General features: G+C 42.4%; 2 protein-coding genes across 2 annotated transcripts; both read right to left on the bottom strand.

Moving 5' to 3' along the window:
• Window positions 1–3,187: 3,187 nt before the first annotated feature.
• On the bottom strand, window positions 3,188–11,063 carry LOC308156557 (mothers against decapentaplegic homolog 4-like). The gene is made up of 12 exons (XM_080529925.1): window positions 10,843–11,063; window positions 9,973–10,367; window positions 9,705–9,879; window positions 9,520–9,549; window positions 9,203–9,406; window positions 8,736–8,861; window positions 8,228–8,335; window positions 7,804–7,857; window positions 7,434–7,617; window positions 7,125–7,293; window positions 5,172–5,310; window positions 3,188–4,829 (listed from the first exon to the last, which is right to left on the bottom strand). The coding sequence occupies exons 2-12, from the start codon at window positions 10,210–10,212 to the stop codon at window positions 4,618–4,620; spliced, it is 1,641 nt and encodes a 546-aa protein (XP_080386051.1). The 5' UTR covers window positions 10,213–10,367; window positions 10,843–11,063; the 3' UTR covers window positions 3,188–4,617.
• Window positions 11,064–13,365: 2,302 nt separating this feature from the next.
• On the bottom strand, window positions 13,366–15,475 carry LOC308154788 (bone morphogenetic protein 10-like; the record flags this gene model as incomplete). The annotated part of the gene is made up of 2 exons (XM_080528008.1): window positions 13,366–14,369; window positions 15,121–15,475. 2 exons carry the CDS (start codon window positions 15,473–15,475, stop codon window positions 13,366–13,368), a joined length of 1,359 nt encoding a protein of 452 aa, XP_080384134.1.
• Window positions 15,476–21,847: the final 6,372 nt, after the last annotated feature.

Consider the following 21,847-nt stretch of genomic DNA (forward strand, 5'->3'; position numbering starts at 1 on the left):
TGTTTGAGCCCACCCACAAGTCACCCTACCTCACACCAGTGGTGCCAGCCCTTTGACACATGCAGCACACATGCAGTCACCAAACATTGTTCTCTCAAACACACATTACACATAAATACACACACACATACACACATACTTGCTCCGCATCTCTCATAACACACAACATCCCCTCTCACGCCACACAACTTAAATACATATTTTCATTCCAGCCTCTTCAGTTCTCAGTCCACCGCTTCATCCCCCCTTATTCTCTACATTTTAAAGTGCATATTTGTATAGTGGACCAAAAGTAGATATTTTCGGATATTTAAAGATATATATATAGATATATATATATAAGGATAATACAGAACATGTATTCATTTTTGTTTCTTTCTTTTTCATGTGGTTGAACGTCATCTGTGGTTGTTTCTTTGGTAGCTCTTCTGTAATTGGTTGATTGACTGTGAAATGAGATGGGGCATGGGGACCAGCTTCTGACTACACTGGACACTAATTTTGTACTTGAACTGTTATTGATAGCTTTTAGGTAATGGAAAACCATGGAAGCAAAAATGTGTTGAACTGGAAAATCTTGTTACTACTGAAATTACTTTATTACTGTGTTTTTACTCTCATATCTGGAGAACTGTCTGCACCAATGCTTCCATAGACTTTATTTATTGGTATTTATTGTGCTTTTGTTTCACTATTTCAGAAGTTATTCTTAAGTTATGCACCTTCAATCCATGCTTAAACCAGTCTCATCAATGACATTATAACTTCTGAAGAATCTTGCTACTGAGAAACAAAATTACCTACAAAAGGATTGAAAATTCTGTTTTCAGACAATTGAGGATTTAATTCATTGACTACATTTTCTTTAGTTGTATGGTACTTTTGTGCATTTTCACATGGCAATCATGCTTTTATGATCTATATGAGAAAGGGCCATTGTAATGACATTGCCTTGCATTAGTTTTCATCCAAGATATTAAGTGCATTCACTTTAGACTGAAGAAGGTCATTGACCTTCACCTACAGGTGATAGAAGGCCTTGGGCATTTGTTTACATGTCAAACTCTGACCACACAGATATGAAAGGAAACTTCTTTCTTACTTACTGTCACTCAACATGCAGTTACAGGTGGCTTTTGAACGTAAACCTGTTTTGACTTTTTTGAAAATAGAAATAAGGAAAAGAAAAAAAAGATGTAAAGATTATGTGTGTGTTTATTTGTGCCTGGAGTGCAAACAGATTACAGAATCTCTTAATTTTACCTTGAATATGTGCTTTAGAATCTTGACAGTGCATTTTTGTTTGTCTTGCATGCCTTTTTGTGCTGCTATGCTATTGGTTTGTCTATTTTGCTTATTTTCTTTTGAATATGTGCCAGACAGTTAATACTGTTTTCATTCTGCAACCTCATGAAGCCCGCTTGTTTTAACACTGGATTCAAGCCAATACTGTCAACACACATTTTGTTTTAATTGTAAATAAAAAATCTTAATTTGATATTTATTTGTAAATGAAAAACCGGGCCTTCCCTTTTTTTCCTGTAAATTCTTTTTCAAAAGAGCCCATTTCAAACCTAAAAAGTGTATATATCCAACAACAAAATCTTGACATCCTGCAAACATATCAGCTAATCCTCAACTACTTCAGTTGGGGGAATATACCTGCGTCTCCACCTTGAGAATATGGCAGCTTCACTGACCCATAGAAGACTCCAGTGCCTTTTATTTCACCCTAACCAGTCAAGGGGGGAGGGGGGGGGGTTACACTACAGTATGTCTCTGGAAATGACTATTGGTCTCTGGTGGGCTGACTGACCCCACAGCTGCAGATACAGGCTACAGCAGACACTCCATAGTAGAGGTGAAGATGGCTGATCAGGCTGAGAAGAGAATGAGCTGCGGCGTCATCGAGGTTTCCCCTGGGGCCTCATCCACACTCATCAACAATCACTGACCACACAGGACTGTTGGGCTGAGCATTAGGAGAACACTACTGTATAGATTTACTGCATCACTACACTAACAGGAAGACATGAGGAGTAGAGCTGGATTGGGTTATTTGCCAATGACAACACTGTACTATTCATAGTTATCATGATCATCATTTCTTTTGTCAAATGACTATTCACTGATTGCTGTTTTTGCTTTGTTCAGTTTGATGAAGATGTTTCTGATCTATTTTAAGTGCCATTTGACAGTCTAGTGAGTTGTGGCCCGCTGTAGCGCGCTCTAATGCAAGCACAAGCATTTGGCAGTGGAGATCTGGGGAGACCTTTAGTTCAATTCACCCCAGACATAACCAAGATGTAAATATAGACAGCAATGGGAAGAAAGGATATTTATTGACTGTGTCTTATCTATTTGTTTTGTTCTTTTGGATGAGTTTTATTATCAGATATGTTGGCAAAAAGTACTTTGTGATTTCTCTTTTCCTCTTTTTGGATAATGTATTGTATTAATATATATATATACATATATCTCATGTGACCTTTCTTTTTGTGTGTTGTTTCAAGTAACCTCTTAGTATATGATATCTTCTTAAATTGGCAAGAGCAAACCAATAAGTGTAGGGTGATTTGTATTGTGTATTTTACATAAAAGATGAGGAAAACGGGGGAACTTTTATATTTATAAAGGCATATATTAACATTTAGTGTGTCGTAATGACGAAAATATAGGAAATATTAAAGACACATGTAGTTTGGTTTTCTGAATATTTCAGACTTGAGCTCAGGCTAGCTTATTAGTGTTGTTTTCTTAAAATGTGTGGCTTGTCTTTAAATTACCGTAATAAACTTTTTCTTGTTTCAATGTATTGTCTTTCCTGTTTTCCCATAGATTCTACTATGAATTACACTAGTCAACAGTGAACAACCAAACATGTAGGCCTGCTTGTGAAAAGGAAATTACGTTGATCCACACCGCCATTCAGTATTTTACACATTGTAGTCATATAGTTCCTTACCCTAAAAGTAGTCTATGGGCCAGAAGAAATTGTAATTAATGGTTAATATTTGTTTAATAGCCACTATCTACTAAGTTTTGCTAACTAGCAACAGCAAACCCCACATATTGGGAGTGATAAGGGCTGCTTTTCCAAGTTACAACAAGAATCACATTACCGTACATGGTTCAGTATCTCAATATTTATTTCCATGAATTGTAGATACAGTTGATTAAGGTAGAGAACAAGCACCTTGTTTCCTTGAATTGTTTCATCACATTGCTATTTCCAATCATTTTGACACAGCAACATGTCAGATGAGGTTCATCATAGGAAAAGTAGCAAAAGGAATATAAAATATTGTAATAGATATACTTAAACTGACAATTAGTCCAGACCGACACGTGATGTAATGAGTTTTGATTGCCGGGTATCTTTCAATGACATTATTTGTGGACCAAATACAGCTACTGTAATAACTGTTCATAAAAACAAGCATGTACAAGTTTCACATAATACTGACATGACTGCACTCTGGTGACTTGTTTGCACCTTTCATAGGGTCCATTTGGTATTGATATGGCTTCAACTTCCTCTATGACTTATCTTATTAACTGCTGCCTGCTTCCCTTCAATATTTCTATGGGCTACATCACAAGAGGTTCATCCAAGTCACACTTCAAGACATGAAGTGAAAAGGGGGCATATTAGAATACTCTGATCTTAGTGAGGACCGTCCTACGGTCTGGTCTGGGTCACACACTAACTACAACACCTGCTAACTAACACTCTGAGGCCAGATGCTCCTCTTCCTTCTGAGTGGGATCAAATATAACTGTAAGAGGAAATAAACCTCTACATTGCAGACCTAAGACTATGGCTGATGATGCTGCCATTTTATGAATTCCCTAAATAAAACAAGACAACCGTTGAGAAAAGCAAATCAATAAAGTGCTAAAAAATAAGCTATTATGTAATAAAAAAAAATCCAAAATGCTGAATGGAAAAATTTTGAAAGTCCTAGTGGGAGTCTTCGGTCTTCCTTCTCTCTGTAGTGTGTTGCTGTGCTGAATAAAACCACAAGTCTTTGACCCCAACCCACAGAAACCTCAAGGTGCATGACACCAAAAACCACCAGGGAACATGGCATGGCTTCTCTAGTCTAGTGTAACCCACAGAGTGATAGAGGAGAAATAGTGAGATAGTGAGAGTGGACACAGGCGCAGGAAGACCAGATAGGGCCAGAGCAGTTCGGTGTGAACAGGGAGGACAGAGATTTCATGTACTTTTCAAGTACTCAAGACATGGCCAGAATAAAAGACCACAGCTGAGTGTGACCCAAAGAAATAAGAGTCCCCCTTGCCTGCCACACTGTACTTATGAATGTACAGGAACAAACCCCAGCAATGACGTAGCTTTTCCGATCGATGAGATGGTCGGTGAGGGGAGAGGGAAAGTGAAATATGGTGAAAACAACAGAGAGAACAAAAAAAAAATGCTGAGTCGAGATCCTGTCCCATTGTTTCCCTCTATACCATCCCATTACGCTCAGCAGTCCCAACAGTTCATGTGGGCTATGGGCACTCCATCCTTCAGTCCAGCAGGTGTGGAGCTCAGCTATGAACACAGTCTCATATTTGGGGAAGGGGGTTGGGGGGGGTGATGCCCTTAGCTCAGTCCAGCGGTTGGGGGTCAGCTATAGGCATGGTGTGCAGCACCTCGTCCAACAGCTGCAGGGCTCTGTGGAGGTGGATCTCAATCCAGCACGGTGTCTCTTTGATACTCTGCCGGGGGTAGTCGGGACCCCAGCCCTTCACGAAGCTCATCCTCAAGATACACAGCCTGCGCAGGTCATCCACACCTATACCCGCTGCAGCAGACAGACCTGGAGGGGGATGGGGGGGGTTAAAAACACACAGTGGTTAGATATCTCTGCCAGGAGTTTACAATGACTGAGGAACACTCTGTCATTGCTGTGGCATTTATTCACCAAGGTTAGCAGACAAAGAGTGTGAGGGAAAAAGAGTCGATGACTTCCGCTTCACAAAGACTGTTCACGTCTTTGTGAAGCGGGGAGTAGGAAGGGGTCAGGCGTAGGCGGTAGAAGGTGAGTCATCTACGGCATGGCAGAAAGATTCTAATTTATGGAAAAACCGTGTCAGATGACAAGAGTGAAAGCCCTTGGGATGAGACAAGTCAGGTTGAATAGACCACTGAAGACACTCACTGATGGCAGGGGCGATGCCTCCTACAGACCCCGGTCCTGGGATGTTTCCTGCCACTGCTGCAGCTTGAGCTGCGGCCGCCGCCTGTGCTGTGGCTGCCTGCTGCTGCATCTGCCTGTTGCACTGCCGGAGGTCAAACACCTAAAACAGCACCCAGAGAGAGAGAGAGAGAGAGGTCAAACACCTTACACAGCACCCAGAGAGAGAGAGAGAGAGGTCAAACACCTTACACAGCACCCAGAGAGAGAGAGAGAGAGAGAGAGAGGTCAAACACCTTACACAGCACCCAGAGAGAGAGAGAGGTCAAACACCTTACACAGCACCCAGAGAGAGAGAGAGGTCAAACACCTTACACAGCACCCAGAGAGAGAGAGAGAGGTCAAACACCTTACACAGCACCCAGAGAGAGAGAGAGAGGTCAAACACCTTACACAGCACCCAGAGAGAGAGAGAGAGGTCAAACACCTTACACAGCACCCAGAGAGAGAGAGAGAGGTCAAACACCTTACACAGCACCCAGAGAGAGAGAGAGAGGTTAAACACCTTACACAGCACCCAGAGAGAGAGAGAGAGGTCAAACACCTTACACAGCACCCAGAGAGAGAGAGAGAGGTCAAACACCTTACACAGCACCCAGAGAGAGAGAGAGGTCAAACACCTTACACAGCACCCAGAGAGAGAGAGAGGTCAAACACCTTACACAGCACCCAGAGAGACAGAGAGGTCAAACACCTTACACAGCACCCAGAGAGAGAGAGAGAGTGAGAAAGAGGACAAACACCTTACACAGCACCCAGAGAGAGTGAGAGAAAGACAGAAACTCAATTCCCCTAAACAGAGAATACACCGTGGCAGAATACCTGAGTACTGTGACAGATCCAAAACTAAGGAAATCCTTGACTATGTACAGACTCAGTGAACACAGCCTCACCATCGAGAGAGGTGACCTGGCTCACAAGAAAAGACAGGCTGTGCACCCACTGCACACAAAACGAGGTGGAAACAGAGCTGCACTTTTTAACCACCTGCCAACTGTACAAAGACATCAGAGACACATACTTCCCACTGATTACAAACACCCAAAAAGATTTGACTAATGACAAAAAACTGCCATATCCGCTGGGTGAAGTAAAACAATGCAAACACAGCAGTTGTTAGCTGTTGTGACAGTAAAAGGATGGGTTTTTTGTTTTTATCTTGACACTTGCTTTGGCAATGTAAACATATGTTTCCCATGCCAATAAAGCTCTTTAAAATTGAAAATTGAAATTGAGAGCGAGAGGCCAAACACCTAACACAGCACCCAGAGAGAGAGAGAGAGAGAGAGAGAGAAAATGGGAATGATAGGGCCTACATCTTCCACAGCAGAGAGAGAGAACGTTAAGGGGCTAAACAAGATCTCCAGAGACCCATCCCACCCTGGGTACGAACACTTTGCTCGGCTGCCCTCGGACAGGCGGTTCAGGACCATGTTCGCAAGGACAAACAGACTGAAGCTCAGCTTCTACCCCAGGGCCTTTCAGGCCCTGAACACAGCAAAGACCTAGGTTCTGGGCCCTGGACAGTCTGGACGGATTGATGGCAGCTGCTGGATTGAAATCAGGTGTAGTGCTGAGGCACAAATGTGTACATTTCAAGCTTGCAAACTGCGACACTTTAAATGAATGTGCAATAACACTATGTGCAATATGACAATCCTAGGGTACATAAGGTTCAGAGAATAGGAAATGTTAGAAATAGGTATAGCATAGCATAGAGTACAGCAAGTGTTTTATTTGTATAGTATAGTGGATAGTGTACATGAGAGGTTATGGACTAGACGTCATGAGGCAGGGGCGAGCGATCCATTAACCACTGAGACACACAAATATAAACCTGCAGTGCAAATAATAATAGACCAACGAGCCTTGGTGACGCTACTCCCTAGCAGGGAGGCAGAGGGCGCTCTGTCTCACCTTGATGTAGGCGCTGGGGTAGATCTTGTGGACTGCATCTCCAGGGGCACGGCCAGCCTCGCGGTCCAGGTAATAACTCTGCACAAACACTGCATGGTCGCTGAGGCAACGCACCCACACGTCACCTTCGCCTTTACACTCTAGCTGCACTCCTTTGCCGATGTGAAGCCTTGTGAACGGGGGGGGGGGGGGGGGTCACAAAACAGACAGCATGATAAAAAGTTAATATATATCTTCTTTTTTTTTTTAAACAGCTTATTGAAGGCCTCATTGCTTACACTTAACAAGTCTCCACATGTGGTTGGGTACCTGGCTCTCTCGATGGCCTCGGTCCGGTGGACGTTGCTCAGCTGGCCCAGGCAGAAGCGGTCCCCTCCTGAGGGGTCCACGTACCCGTCCACGGTCACCACGGGGCAGGTAGAGGGCACCTTGAACGTCTCCCCCACCTGCACGTCCATCTCAAAGTAGGCGATGGAGCACCAGTAGTCAGGCGCTGGGGACAGAACAAGCGCGCCGCCAGCATCACTTCACGTGCAGTTACACCACAATGTTTCAGGGACTGACCAAGCAGTTGGGGACAAGTCACAAGGACGGACGGACGGACGGACGGACACACACACACACACACACACACACACACACACATTTACCCTCCGACTGAGGAGACTTGCACACTCACCCGGGTGATTGGATAAGGGGGGCTGGAATCCAATCTCATTATTATGCACAGGCCCTGGAAGAAGAATGTCTTGATAAGTCCATAGCAGTCATAGAACGTGTTGAACTGCCCAAATGAGTCCAAATAAATCTCCCAAATGAGCACAAAAGAATGTGGAATATGTGGCATCCTTATACCGCATTTCCTAATTATTAGTGCACCTTCACATCACCTCAGACGCATAATGTAGTTTGCCCTTTTTTCCTCATAATGAGCTCACCAGCTTGACAAATCACTTTATTTCAAAACACATTACTTCAGCCCCCTTAATTCTGCATGATTCAAAAGTGAAATAGCATTTTAGGTTGTTGCTCTGCAGATTTCCTGTTGGGCTCTGAAATGGGGATAGGTTGGCACAGGTAATGTGGAGGAGGGTGACACTCACAGTAGTGCCCTGCGTGGGGCATGGCCTGGTGGTGCTGAAGATGCCCGTTCTGGTGATGAGGCACTGAGGGGGGGAAGCTGCCGGTTCTCGTCCAGTTGGAGGGGACATCTTGAAACATAAAGCACTGGTACATCAAACCATGTCAACGAGGCTAACAGTCTTTCTCTCTCTCAGTCTCAGTCTCTCTCTCTCTCTCTCAGTCTCTCTCTCTCAGCACGACAGAATTCAATAAACATTCATGGAGGGAGAGGGGAGGCAGATGAGGCTCGATATAACTCCAGATTAATGCTGAAAAGCTTTCACTTTGAGAGAATGACACAAGGCCATTCTGTCCAGGGTCTTAGAACAATGAAAGCGGTTACACAGAAGGTCGGCAGGGCTGTAATCGAAGAGGACGCTCTTCACAATGGTTGTCTATGACAGTCGGTGGCCTTCAGTGGTGAATGCAGGTGCATGACAGCTATGTTATCTGGTGGGATGCGGAGAGGGCTGGGCGTTAAGTGCTTACTGTGATGGTATGTGGCGCTCTGTGCCGAGGGGAAGCCGTTCTGGTGTGAGCCCTGTGCTGGCCCTGAGGCGAGCTGCCGCAGCCCTTCACTGCTATGGCTTCCTGACAGAAGGCTACTGGCCTGGGCTAAGGAGAGAGATGGAGGGGCCAGGGGGTGGATATGGAAAACAAACAAGTACACACACCCAGACACATACGTAAAACACAAAGATGCAGACACACTGAGACAGACTAAAGTAAATCAGAAATGACACCTCTGGGGGAAAAAATAAAAAATATAAAATAAAAGCTTTTCAGCATGACCTTGACATGGAGAATTAGGGAGCCACTATTGGAATTCATCATATACCCTCACGGGAAGCTAGATGGGGGAATGTATTCACTACAGATACAAATGTTAAAATCAAAAGGAGAGCGATAGAATGCGAGAGAGGACAGAGGAGCGTCAACACAGTGCACTGTCTCACTTGAGGATCCAGCAGCGAGGCTGGCGAAGGCAGAGGTGGACGCTGAGCTGCCGCCATCTGAGGGGGGGAGCAGGCCGGGGGGGCCGAAGGGCTCCTGGGGACCCGACCTGGAGGGGGGGTGCTGGATGGTCTGAAGGTGGCCGTCAGCGCCGGAGTGAGATTGCTGGTTGTCAAAGTCATACTCATCCTTGACCATGAGTGGGCCTGGTGGGACAGAGGAGGCCAGACTGTCAAGGCTGTGGGGGGTACTTGACTTATTGTGAAGTAAAACATAGACAAACTACAAATTACAAGCACAGGGCAGGCGCCTCCCCTACCTGAGCTTGAGAGCGTCAGCCCAGACAGGTCTGTGAAGATAATTGGAGAGTGACGGGTGAAATTGCAGGAAAGCACATCTTAATCCTCAAATTTAACAATAACAATATTAAAAAGAGAAGACACCGTAATGCTAAATAAAATGTGAGATTGAAGAGAGGAGAGAAAGAGAAAAAAACACACTCACCAATTCCTGGTGACACCACCCTCTCATAGTGGTATGGGTTGACACATACATTGTCAGCTTTGAGGTCAAAGGCAAACTGGCAGTATTTCACATGCTTCAGTTCATTCTTGTGCAGGTCAGGCCACCGCCACAGCCTGGCATAAATCACATGGGGGAAGCCTTTACGCCCTGCCACCTAAAAGCACAGGGGACAATGGTAAATAACAGTAGGAGTCATGGTAACAGCAGGTAGTGAACCTCTTTAGATCTCCGATATCAGCTGTTATACCTGCAGGCGTCCATCCAGGGTGCGCTGTATGGTGACACACTTGCTGGGGTGAGCTCCGTTGGTGGTGATGGCTGTGATGAGAGAGTCCAACTCATCCTTCTTCTCCTTCAGTTTCTTGACAAGGCTCTCGATGGCTCGCTTAGCGAAGGTTTCACTCTCACCCCCCTGTCGGTGGCACATCAGGCTGTGCACGATGCTCAGACAAGCGTCGTTACTTGTGGGTGTATTTGTGATTGACATCTTGCTCACTGCTCTATCAGTTCCTTTGGGTTCAATTCTTAGAGGGTTTCCAGTTAACTCCTTTCTATGGATATTTCAAAGACAAAGGGGCTTTTTCCAAGCCATATGTCAGGATGACACTAGGGTGAGAATGGCATAGCCCAAGTACTTTCACTCTAGCAGAAAGAGGGTGGTCCAGGCCAGAGTGTAATGATGGAAACAAAACAGAACATATTGAAGAGTTAGAGCTGTGGCATTGCTGTTACAAGTTGCCTTGTTGTATACATTATTTCACTCCATCGCACAGGTCAGAAATATTGCATGGCCGAGAGGATAACTGATGCTATCATTGTTGCAATAGATGCTAATCTATTAACGAAAAATAGCATTAATTGGCAGAAACATGAACAGTCATAGATACCAATAAATATGATTATTAATTGACAGTGCTGGCGTGCCCAGACACATAGACACAGACAGATCAAAGATGCTGCTGTGCCTCAGTCTATTCATTGCTAGCGTACAGGCTAGCTAGATAGCTAACGTTGGTTGACATGATACATTTAGAAATAAATAAATGTGTCAGATTGCATTCATAGCTAACCAAATGTTATAACTACTATAAATCAAATGTTTACTTCCTTCCCTTACCTGGATTTCTACAACTGATTTAGCTAGCGAGCATAAGTCGATAGTCCATTAGCAAAACAGCTAACAAGTCAACAGCTAGCTAGCTACTGGCATTTCTCTTCATCGGATTTTGAACCAGCGATATTCGACTGTCCTTGAAACTAGAGACGCTATGTAACGATCGGTCACGTTTCCCAACTGTATCGTAACCACTGTCTGAACACAACTAAAGTAGTAAAGTAAATATAGTCGCAAACCATTGGTAAACAACGATGGCTAGCGCTATACCTAAATTGCTGGGTACATTTATTTTACTACCCTCCTCCTTGCAACGCCCTCACCACGGCCACTCGTATCACACCGGCGCATGCGCAGTGAGTCTGTGCAGGAATAGTTACTGTTACTTACCTTACTATGGGTGCGTTCGTAAATGTGCTCTGACAGCGCCGGAGCACACACTCGGTTCAACGTCATAAAGACACCAAGCAATTTGATTGGACAACAGGCATTCCATGAGTGCAGATCATATTTACAGAGCGAATTTACGAACGCAGCCTATGTTTAGACCCATGTATAGTTTTTGGCCATAGACATTACATTATATTGTATGTATGCGTCAGACATGTAGGTCAAGACTTCAGATACAGATACAAATTTATTATATTTTCTCCTTCACGTGGGCATGGTTGGCTTTGGTAGTTGTATTATCTTCCATTGGTGATTATTGTTATTTATAAATCTCATGAAATCTAAACAAGGGGGTTTGTCCACTCTGCTTGTGTCCTGTGACATTGCATTGAGCAACAGTATTGTCTGCAAACATATCAGTGTGCTGCAAACAAATAACGTTTATTTTTCCTTAAGATGATTTACACATAATGAACATGTTCATTTCTATTTGATTTTCACATACACATCACATTTAGAAAATAAATAACCATCATAAGTTATCAATATATACTGGATATGACCACATTATTCCATATAAGTTGTCACTCCTTCAGACTGTTGACAGCAGAATCTGGGTGATGACGTGACATGTTTTTCCATTTGTCCTGTAGGCAAAGCCATGATAAGGGTCTCAGAGTGCCCCTGTCAGAAAAGGGAAGTGGGAGGGATTCTGGGCAGCAGTAGATGGAGAATGGCCTGTAAAGAAGGCCTGTGTTGGGGGTGGTTTGTCCATAGAGTCTGTTGGTGTTGGAGACCAGGAATCTGACAGCACCCTCTCCCAACTGCTGCCCACTTGGACTGGCGTCTCATCCTGAGTGATGGTCTACAAGTTTCGAGCCCCTGACACCTTGTTATCACCTTGGCATGGAGGGGGGAGAGAGAGCGGCTCGCCAGGCATGTGGCGCTAGAAGGACGTGCGATGGTGGGGGTGGGGGGTGTATCAGGGGTGTGTTGGTGGGAGGTCAGTGGGCAGGATGGATTTGAGAATTTAATATATGTTAGAGTTAGTGGGGAGGGGGCAAATACAAGATAAATTGCCTCTTGATAAGGAGGTTTGGAAAATATGTTTGATAAACTTTTCATGAAGATTATCTGTATGTTGTCTGTGTTGCTGCTAGTAACTCTATATGCTGTATTATATCTACTCTAATCCCGTTTTATAAAAGTGGCCGTTGCAACTTTTCAACATGACAATTGCCGTGGGTTTATTTTTAGCCAAACAGCAAGTGCTCAAGGTATTGGCAGACGTTTGATAAGCCTGCTTAATGAAAATGTCTGCTTCATGTTTTATCCATCTCCGTTTTAATTGTTGCCTGGTTTATAATGTTTGCACAAAGCCACTCACAGAGCAAGGCAATGGCATTTTCTGTTTTTCCAGACTTGTCCTAGGGCCACTGAGACAATGTTTCATTTATACAGCACATCTGCCTTATGGAGGCACCCACATTTGAAATCAATATCACATAAATGGACACACCATTTATTCTGGTTTCCTGGACACTTCCGCCTTGCTGCCTTTGCAGATGATGAAAGAGTTGGCTGATACATTTTAGCTTTCATTCGGACCAAGAAGGTTTTGTGCAATAGTACACTGCAGCAAATTCTCATTTGATAAAAGTAAAATAAGATGACAAACATACATAAACTACATAAAACAGTATGTTATTCACATATCACATCTTTTAGTTTTTCTTTCATTTTACTAAATGAAAGGCATTCTATTCTACATTAAATAGCATTAATGATCCCCATACAATAGGAAATGTACATAGCAAATTTACATCATAAAATGCACATAGTCTACAGGCCACTCTTGCTCTGTGATCTTCCTGTTACCCTCCATAAGAAGCTGCGTGTACATAAGATAAATATAGACATATTTTATGTCTTAAATCTGACAGAGTACATCTAGTATGTTTTTACTATGTTAACTGACAAAGCAAGTATCCTTGATGATTATGGCAATTCATGTGTCAATTTCCAAAGGGCACTTTTGTTGTTTTCTTCTTGGCTTACATTTATGTTGATTTTAAGATCACTCAGTCTATATAGATCCACAGTCTCTACCTTTCACCTGTACCTTCACTTCTATGACTATCTACAGCCGCACTCTGCCACCACCATGCCCTCATATTTGTGCTTGTAGGTGACCACTCCTCCGTCCTCATAAAGGAGTGAGATGGGCTCCAGCTTGGTGGGAACACAGCAGGCTCGTGACACCTGTGGACTCTTATGGCTCAGCAGCGTCTGGACAATGGCATGTTTGGTAGGCGAGACCTCAGCAGTCATAGGTGTGGTGCACACTCCATTGCACTCATAAGCCTCGTAACCCAGGGGCTGTATGACCCATGAATCCCAGCCAATGTCCTTAAATTCCACATAGAGCGGAGTCCTCTTACAGGGGCTGTTCTTGGCATTGCGGCGGATTCGCAATGGTGTGTCATAGATGAAGTTGGAGCGCAGATGCCTGAGAGACTCTTCGTCCAGATCGTCCTCAGCATTGGCACCATGCCCATCCTCATCTGACGGAAGGTCATTCTCATGTTCAATCATCTGGTGGAGCTCCTGATTGTCCCCACGATGGTCTTTGCTCTGATCATCTGAGAATACAATCATAACTGGATTGTGTTTCCCCTCCAAGCTCCTGTCTATGTCCACATTAACCATCCTTCCATCCTCCTCTGCAGCTTCCAGGGGACTCATCCCACCCTTGGACCCCCAACTTGCAATGTGGACCTCCAGTCTGTGAGTGGTGCACTCTGTCTTCCTCCAGAGATTGGCGGCATGGGTCAGGTCGAATGCCACCCAGCCATCATCTTCACCAAAGACATGCCGCTTCGCCAGCTTCTCCATCTCTACCACTTCCTCGTCATCCCCTCTCCCCTCTGTCCCCTCCTCTCCCCTCCAAGGCCCCCCCTTGTGTATCTTGTAGACAGTCACCTTGCGGTCGAGTCCAGCGTAGCGTCTACGGTCACGCTGGACCAGGGTGTATAGGCGGAGCTCGGCTGTGATAATGTGCTTGTGGTGGGGGATGCACATGTTGAACAGCAGGGGATGTGTCCTCACACCCCTGGCTGTGATACTGTAGGGGGAGCAATCTGGAATTAAAATATCAATAGTGGGGTCTGAATTGGGTTTAGATTCAGATTTAAAAAATAAGCAGATCTCTTAATAATAATGTAGATGAAAATATGCATAGATCGTGTCAATAAAAACTGTAATTGCAGGTTGTTCATTGTGATATCATTTGACTACAGGAGGAAAACGCTGTTGAGCCATTTCCTATTAAAAGGCAAAAACACTGGTAATGTCAATTAAATGCACTTAATGTCTCTTTATAAGGACGTTTGAAAAATATTTTGATAAACCTTTCAAGAAAGAAGGGATACCGGTATTTAGTCTATGTTGCGGCATACAACTCTACTCTATTATCTACTATATTCCAGTTTTATTATCTTCGTCAACAACAAAATAATGATGGCCCGATGATGCCCATGTTTAACATTTATACAGCACGTTTCACTGGGCTCAGTAGTAAAGAATACATTGGTAATGTCAATTGAATGTACTTCTAATTCTAATGATAGTCTTTCCTTTAAAACGTCATATTTGACTATTATGTTGTGCACTTCAAAGGTAATACAAGCAGAGCTCAAAGTATTTTTAATTGCAATTAGTTTACTTCTAATGTAGCTTAGATTGTATAATATTAGGTTATAGTTCTAATATCAGACATTCACTCGTTTGACTGGCTTTAGAATGGTAAATAAGCAAGCACTCAAATTAAGTTAATTCTACAGGTTAACAAAAATGTTGCTTTAGACAACCGGAAGTTTGTATGTATTGTACCTTCATTCTTGAAACTGCGCACGATATTGGCAGAGGGCATTGCAGTACGATCGTTGGCAAAGCGCTTGTACAGTCCCAGCATGTACTCTGGTGGCTCCTTACGGGCAGCGCGGGGCCTTGGCCGTGGCCCCAGCTCTGTGAGGTTTAACGTGGACAGAAGCTGCCCCAGGAAGTCCTGCACATCCAGGTCATCATCCTGCTCCGAAAGAGAGTTGTCAACCAAACCCCTCACCCCAGGACCAGGGCGTTCCTCAGGGGACATGATGGAACTATTCTGGCTCAAACCAGGCAACAGCAGGGGCAGGAGGCTCAGAGTGAAGATGTACCCAAGTCTGGAGAACACTGGAGCAACCATTGTCAAGGGCAGGTTGAAAGTCCAAAGGATGAGTATCAAATGTGGAAATATGATAGGATTCTCAGTAGAGGACACCTGTGAACAGTTCCCCCCTGTCCACCAGTAGTTTCTCTCCGTATGGGACGACAGGTTGGTGTAGGGCGTTGAGGGAAAACAGCTTTGTCCTTGTTGATCTTGTGATCTTGGTGCAGAGGGCAGGGCTGTGTTGTCAACCATGCTGTGCTGACATGTTTGGAGATGTCACAATGGCTCTACTCGCCCCCTGCCTCTCTCTTGGCCAGGGGCTTGTGACGACCGCGAACCCTCACTCATCGTGTATCTTCTTTCCATGCATGCCTTTCTCAGGCTGTTTACTGCCATGGCTAAGGGGAGGCTTGCCTGTGTCCACTGTCACTTTGCTCCTTGCATCTATACCAGCTTTCTTCTTTCTAATCAATCCACATTGAAGCTGAACTATTTGGTGTGTTCCAGACAAGACAATGCCGGGGAATCTGATGTTTGATGCAGGAACTCACTCCTATGCTTACTGTGAAGTTTTATGTTAATACCATCAACATCAACCAATGTATAAAGTAACTTGCATGTCCTTGCAAAGTATAATAATCACGCTGGAGATGAAAAAAGAACATGTTTTACATGTTAGACCATGAATATGGTCTGGTACCTACTAATACTAATCTGGTACCTACCAGGTTAACTGTCAAGATTAAGTTAGATTCAGTCAAGGAGGCTTGTCTCTAGATTTGTTGATGCTGATGTTGATATACTGTATATGATGTTGATATGTATATGATGTTGATATACTGTATATGTATTTATATATATAAATATTATTAGTTTTACTTTTTCCCCCACATTTTACATCTGAAGAGCAGTTAGTTATGCTGTTATTGTTTGTTTGTTTATTTTTATTTTTTTTAAATGTTATTGTCCTCGTGCTTGTTTAATTTGCTTAGGGGTGGAGGGAAGGGGGAGGTGGGCGGGTTTATTGTCTTTGTGATGTATCTTGTCTATCCCTGTAAACTGAAAATGCATAAATAAAATATTTGTAAAAAATAGATTAAGTTAGATGCGCGTCTATTATTTAATAGATAGTTTGATAGTTTGATAGTGTGATAGATAGCACAAAGCGAGCATTTCCAAGCCTGAACAGAGTTACAACACAGTCAAGATTAACCTGATCCAGGTTTTTTCAACTAATCGCTGATGTAGCTATCAACGTACATGGAATACCCCCCAGATCTGGTGTCTAATTTACTGAGTTGTTGCTTAGTTGTACTAAGTTGTATCCCTCTAAATCTGTTTGTGTAAGGGCCATACTGAGAAGTGAATTAAACTGTTACTTGTCTGCTGCAATGTTGCAAGTGCCCCACAAGAGGTCAGAGTACTCATTAATGTAGTCCTCACGCCTGGATTTTCCTTTAGCGACGTTGAGGGAATACCCCCCTGGCTTCTTATTGACATGTGGTAATTATGTATTGCTGTGCATTGGAGCAGCAAGACTGGCATGGTTGTTAATGTTATGTTTGAGCAGTTCTCTCTAACACAATAAAGCTCTAATCGATTTCTCTGCTCTGAGCTCAAAAGGCACAAAATAAGGGGGACAGAGTCCATCAGAAGCAGTCTAACTAGGTACAATCAATCAAACAAAAAAAAACGACAAGCAGTCTAAATAACAACCTATCAAGCAAAACAGAAGAACAATACAAATGGCTTTCCAAGTGCTTAAATGACAGGGGGAGGTTCGTTAGTCATCAAGTAATACATTTTGATTTGTGCAATCTTGGACTATTGTTAATTTCTGAGAGGCTTACCCGATTGACTGTTGGCACTGTCTTACAGATGCAGTGATGTCATTCATGTGATTTAATTGAAATTAAATTGTTTATCACATCATGGCCAATATGAAGTCTCTGATTGTATTTCTACAAAATAATAAACATAGTGGTGCTATGATCAAATCAATTACAGCAGTTGTTTTATCTTGATATTTATTTTATTAACAGGCAACAAATATTCATACATGTGACTTGGAGGGAAAAAAGTGTCAAGTGTCCTTGAGTCTGAGTGCTTTTAAGTAAGTTAATCTATTATTATTATTATTATTATTATTATTATTTTAGGAATAATAATAATCATAATAATCATAACGATCACAATAAACATAATAATAATAATATTAACGATAATATTATTAAAAACCCTACGGGAATAGACCCCTTCACAAACCCAGAGCACTTCTCCACAAACACTGAGCAACAGGTCAAGTGAAACATCAGAGGGGGAACTGACAGTAATCAGTAATGCACAAGATAGAAACAGAGAAGTGCTTCCAGAGACAGCGCAGAACAACAACATCATTATATTGGACTTTTTCTGAACTAAGAAAGGTCTTACGTAAATTAGGGCTACAATTGTGGACCATGTTGTCAATCACGGCCTCACAATGGCTGAGGCTGGTCGAAGGGTGCAGCCAAATGTTGGGAGAACCACTGTGAATTCAATTATTCAAACATTTCGTCGGGAGAACAGGTGTGTATATTGGACAGTAATTCAGCACTAAACTATCTGCACTGCACTACTGTCATTGTGTCATACATGAAGCTTACAGTAGGACAAGAACTTGTCGTCACTTTTTACATTTAGACTTACAGATTTACTGTATTGTAGTGTAAAGTAGTGTTACAGTAAATATTTGCCATATTTACAGTTTGGTACTGTACTGCAGCATTTTACAAGTGGGAAGCACTGTTATTGTACACTACAGTAATATGGGTTAAAGCAGTATATCTCATGTTTACTGTACATTACTGTAATTTTACTCTGCACCACATAGACAAGACAAGGCAAGACAACCTCGCAGAGGTGGAAAAGGGCCCCTTTTTACTCCACAACAAGTGGAAGCCATTTGTGCAATGGTGATTGCAAACAATGCCATAAGGTTGAGAGAGATACAAAGCGCTGTTATAGAGGATGACAATATCCTTGGGAATATTGAATCTGTTTCAATCGCTACAATTGACAGAGTGCTCAGTAGAAATGAAATGCGCATGAAACAATTGTACAATGTGCCATTTGAACGGAACAGCGACAGAGTGAAGGAGATCCGTCACCAGTATGTACAGGTAAAAAATGTATGTGTTCTATGCATACTCTAATGTCCAGTGCTGTAAACTGGTTACTTTGTGTAGTGCCATGCAGTACACTTACATGACAGTTCATACTGTACAATATGTTGTCCAAAATGCATTATGTTACACAGGAAAAGTTTTTATATTTTTTATTTTATTTTTTTCTCTCTCTCTATTCTGGGATAAAGCATCTACTGGAGCTGGAGGCCAGGGAACCGCTGCACACATTCATATACGTTGATGAGGCAGGTTTCAATCTGGCAAAAGGTAGAAGGCGTGGAAGAAATCACATTGGACAGAGAGCAACCATTGATGTCCCAGGCCAACGAGGAGGGAATATTACAATGTGTGCAGCCATCTCAGAAAACGGCGTCTTCACATATACCCTGTCTTGGTCCATACAACACACAACATCTGCTGACTTTTTTAGACATTCTTTACAGGGACATAATCCCTGAGAATGAGAGGGGTCTAAATGGAGACCATCTGAACAAGTATGTTGTTGTATGGGATAATGTGCGTTTTCACCACTCAGATCTGGTCAGACAGTGGTTTGCAGCACATGAAAGGATGCTGGTGGAATATCTCCCTCCCTACTCCCCATTCCTGAATCCAATAGAGGAGTTTTTCTCTGCCTGGAGGTGGAAGGTATGACCGGCATCCACATACCCAAATGGCCTTGATAGCAGCCATTGATGCAGCATGTGATGACATCACAGCACAGTCCTGCAGAGGGTGGATTCGCCACTCAAGGAGATACCTTCCTCGCTGCATTGCCAGGGATGATATTCGCTGTGATGTCGATGAAAATATGTGGCCAGACAGACAGGAACTTCTGGATGTGAATGAATGATTTACAGTACTGTGTATGTTGTATGTTCCAATTCAGTTCCAATATGTACTGCAATATTGCTTACAGTTGTGCACAGCTCTACCCAAAGGGAGTTTCTTATGTTTGTTGTAAATAAGTTTGTATTTTTCTTTTGCACAATGCTGTGAACAAATTAGAATTGCAAAGAGCATATGCAGTAAAAATGTGAAACATAACTATTCAGTGTCTTGTACTCATTTACCTCACTAAATACAGTAATGTGTAACCCACTGTAGATTTCAAATGGCTGTGCAAATAGTGTATAGTACTGTCTTGAGCATTTTCAGGTAGTGTCACTAAGATCTGACTTTTTTGCATTGGAAAACACTTACAGAGTGAACTGTCATAATGAAAACATGACAAAGCCATTTGACTATCTTGTTCATAAACAATGGTGTCAGGACTTTTCATTTTGATGACACTGACACTTTCATTGACATGAATACTTGCTTTTGAGGAATGAACTATCCATTTTGAGCAAGTGACACGCTTTTGCAGGTTATCAACTAGGTTTTGCAGTTTGTACTAATTGTTTTGAGAAATGCAGTAACTGTTGTGCAAATGTTAATAGTGATACTATATTTCCCCAGTGGCAACTGAAGGTTCTGCAGCTCCAAGATCCACCTCCCTAGTTTACAAACAAGTGCACTTAAGACCGAAAATGAAGTTGTATAGATTGCACCTTATGATGTTAGGACTATGGAGCAATTCTTTAAGGTAGTTGGGTAAACCAATAGGAGCATAGCTCCCCTATGGGGCGGAGCTCCATGAAATAGAACAGTGTAAATCACAATGTTAGAGATCTTATATGCTATTATGAGAAAGTAAAAGTATTTCTGGTTCGGTATGAAACTGTGGCGGAACAATAGGTAATTGATGGGAAACACTGAAAGTAGCCGACTGGACATAAATGAGTAGTCGGCTGTTTGGCCAGCAGCCGGCACTTATGGAAAGCTCTGATAACTGTATCAATACATACGGTATTACATCATTTAATTAGAAATTATTTATATTGGGGGGAACAACTTTCAGACTACTACAACCAGGCTGCACTAAGGAGCGCTATAGGAGATCTCCTTCAGCTGGCTCAGTTGTCCCCTGTGAACTGAATCTCCTACAGGCGCTAATAGGGGGAAATAACAAAAATATTAAATAAATATGAAAGGTTGTTCCTGTGGAAAGGCTATCATATATTAAGTTACTTATATTGACCCTACAAACAATTTAGTATAGGTAAGGTTTTGCCCACTCTGATGGTACCGATATCTGGTCTGTCTCATGGACTATCAAGGAAAACCCCCATTTCAAAGATACAGGGCCTGAACATGTTTCATCTGTGTGTTATCTGTCATCTGTTGGTTTCCATCTCTAGCTTTTGCCCTAATCAGCAAACCTAGAGGTTACAAATGTAACACAGGTTCTCTGAAGGAGATAAGAGAGACCCTGACAATGGGACACGCATTCTGTATACCTATTCACTGAAACCCTCAGAAACCCTCTTCACTCACACCTGGACAAGCTGAGGAAGCCTGCAGGCACGTAGCCCCACCTAGTGCCCAGACTATAAAGGCTTATGCATAACTCATTTAGATGGGTAGATAGATATATAGATAGATATATACAGTACAGGCCAAAAGTTTGGACACACCTTCTCATTCAATGTGTTTCCTTTATTTTCATGACTATTTGGTAAAACTATTTGTACTATTTGTAGATTCTCACTGAAGGCATCAAAACTATGAATGAACACATAGGAATTATGTATTTAACAATAAAGTGTGAAATAACTCTAAATATGTCTTATATTTTAGATTCCTCAAAGTAGCCACCCTTTGCTTTTTTGTTGTTAATAAAATATATAATAATAATATTTAATATAATATGTGTTAATAATCATATGTTATTTTATATATATATATATATATATATATATATATATATATATATATTATTAACAACAACAACAAAAATATTTTATTAACAACAAAAAAGCAAAGGGTGGCTACTTTGAGGAATCTAAAATATAAGACATATTCAGAGTTATTTCACACTTTTATGTTAAGTACATCATTCCACATGTGTTCATTCATAGTTTTGATGCCTTCAGTGAGAATCAACAATGTAAATAGGTATATCTAGTGGATAGTGAGTTGGACTTGTGATCGGAAGGTTGTGAGTTCAAATCCCGCCTGAAGCCACACCACTACTAGTGTGCCCTTGGGTAAGGCACTTAGCCCTCAGTTACTCCAGGGGGAATGTCCCTGTAATTCGTAATTGTAAGTCGCTTTGGATAAAAGCGTCTGCTAAATGGCAAAATTTATTGAAATAGTCATGAAAATAAAGGAAACACATTGAATGAGAAGGTGTGTC

This window comes from Nansenia antarctica (assembly GCF_963989245.1).
Source record: "Nansenia antarctica genome assembly, chromosome: 4".
NCBI classification, from domain to species: Eukaryota; Metazoa; Chordata; class Actinopteri; order Argentiniformes; family Microstomatidae; genus Nansenia; species Nansenia antarctica.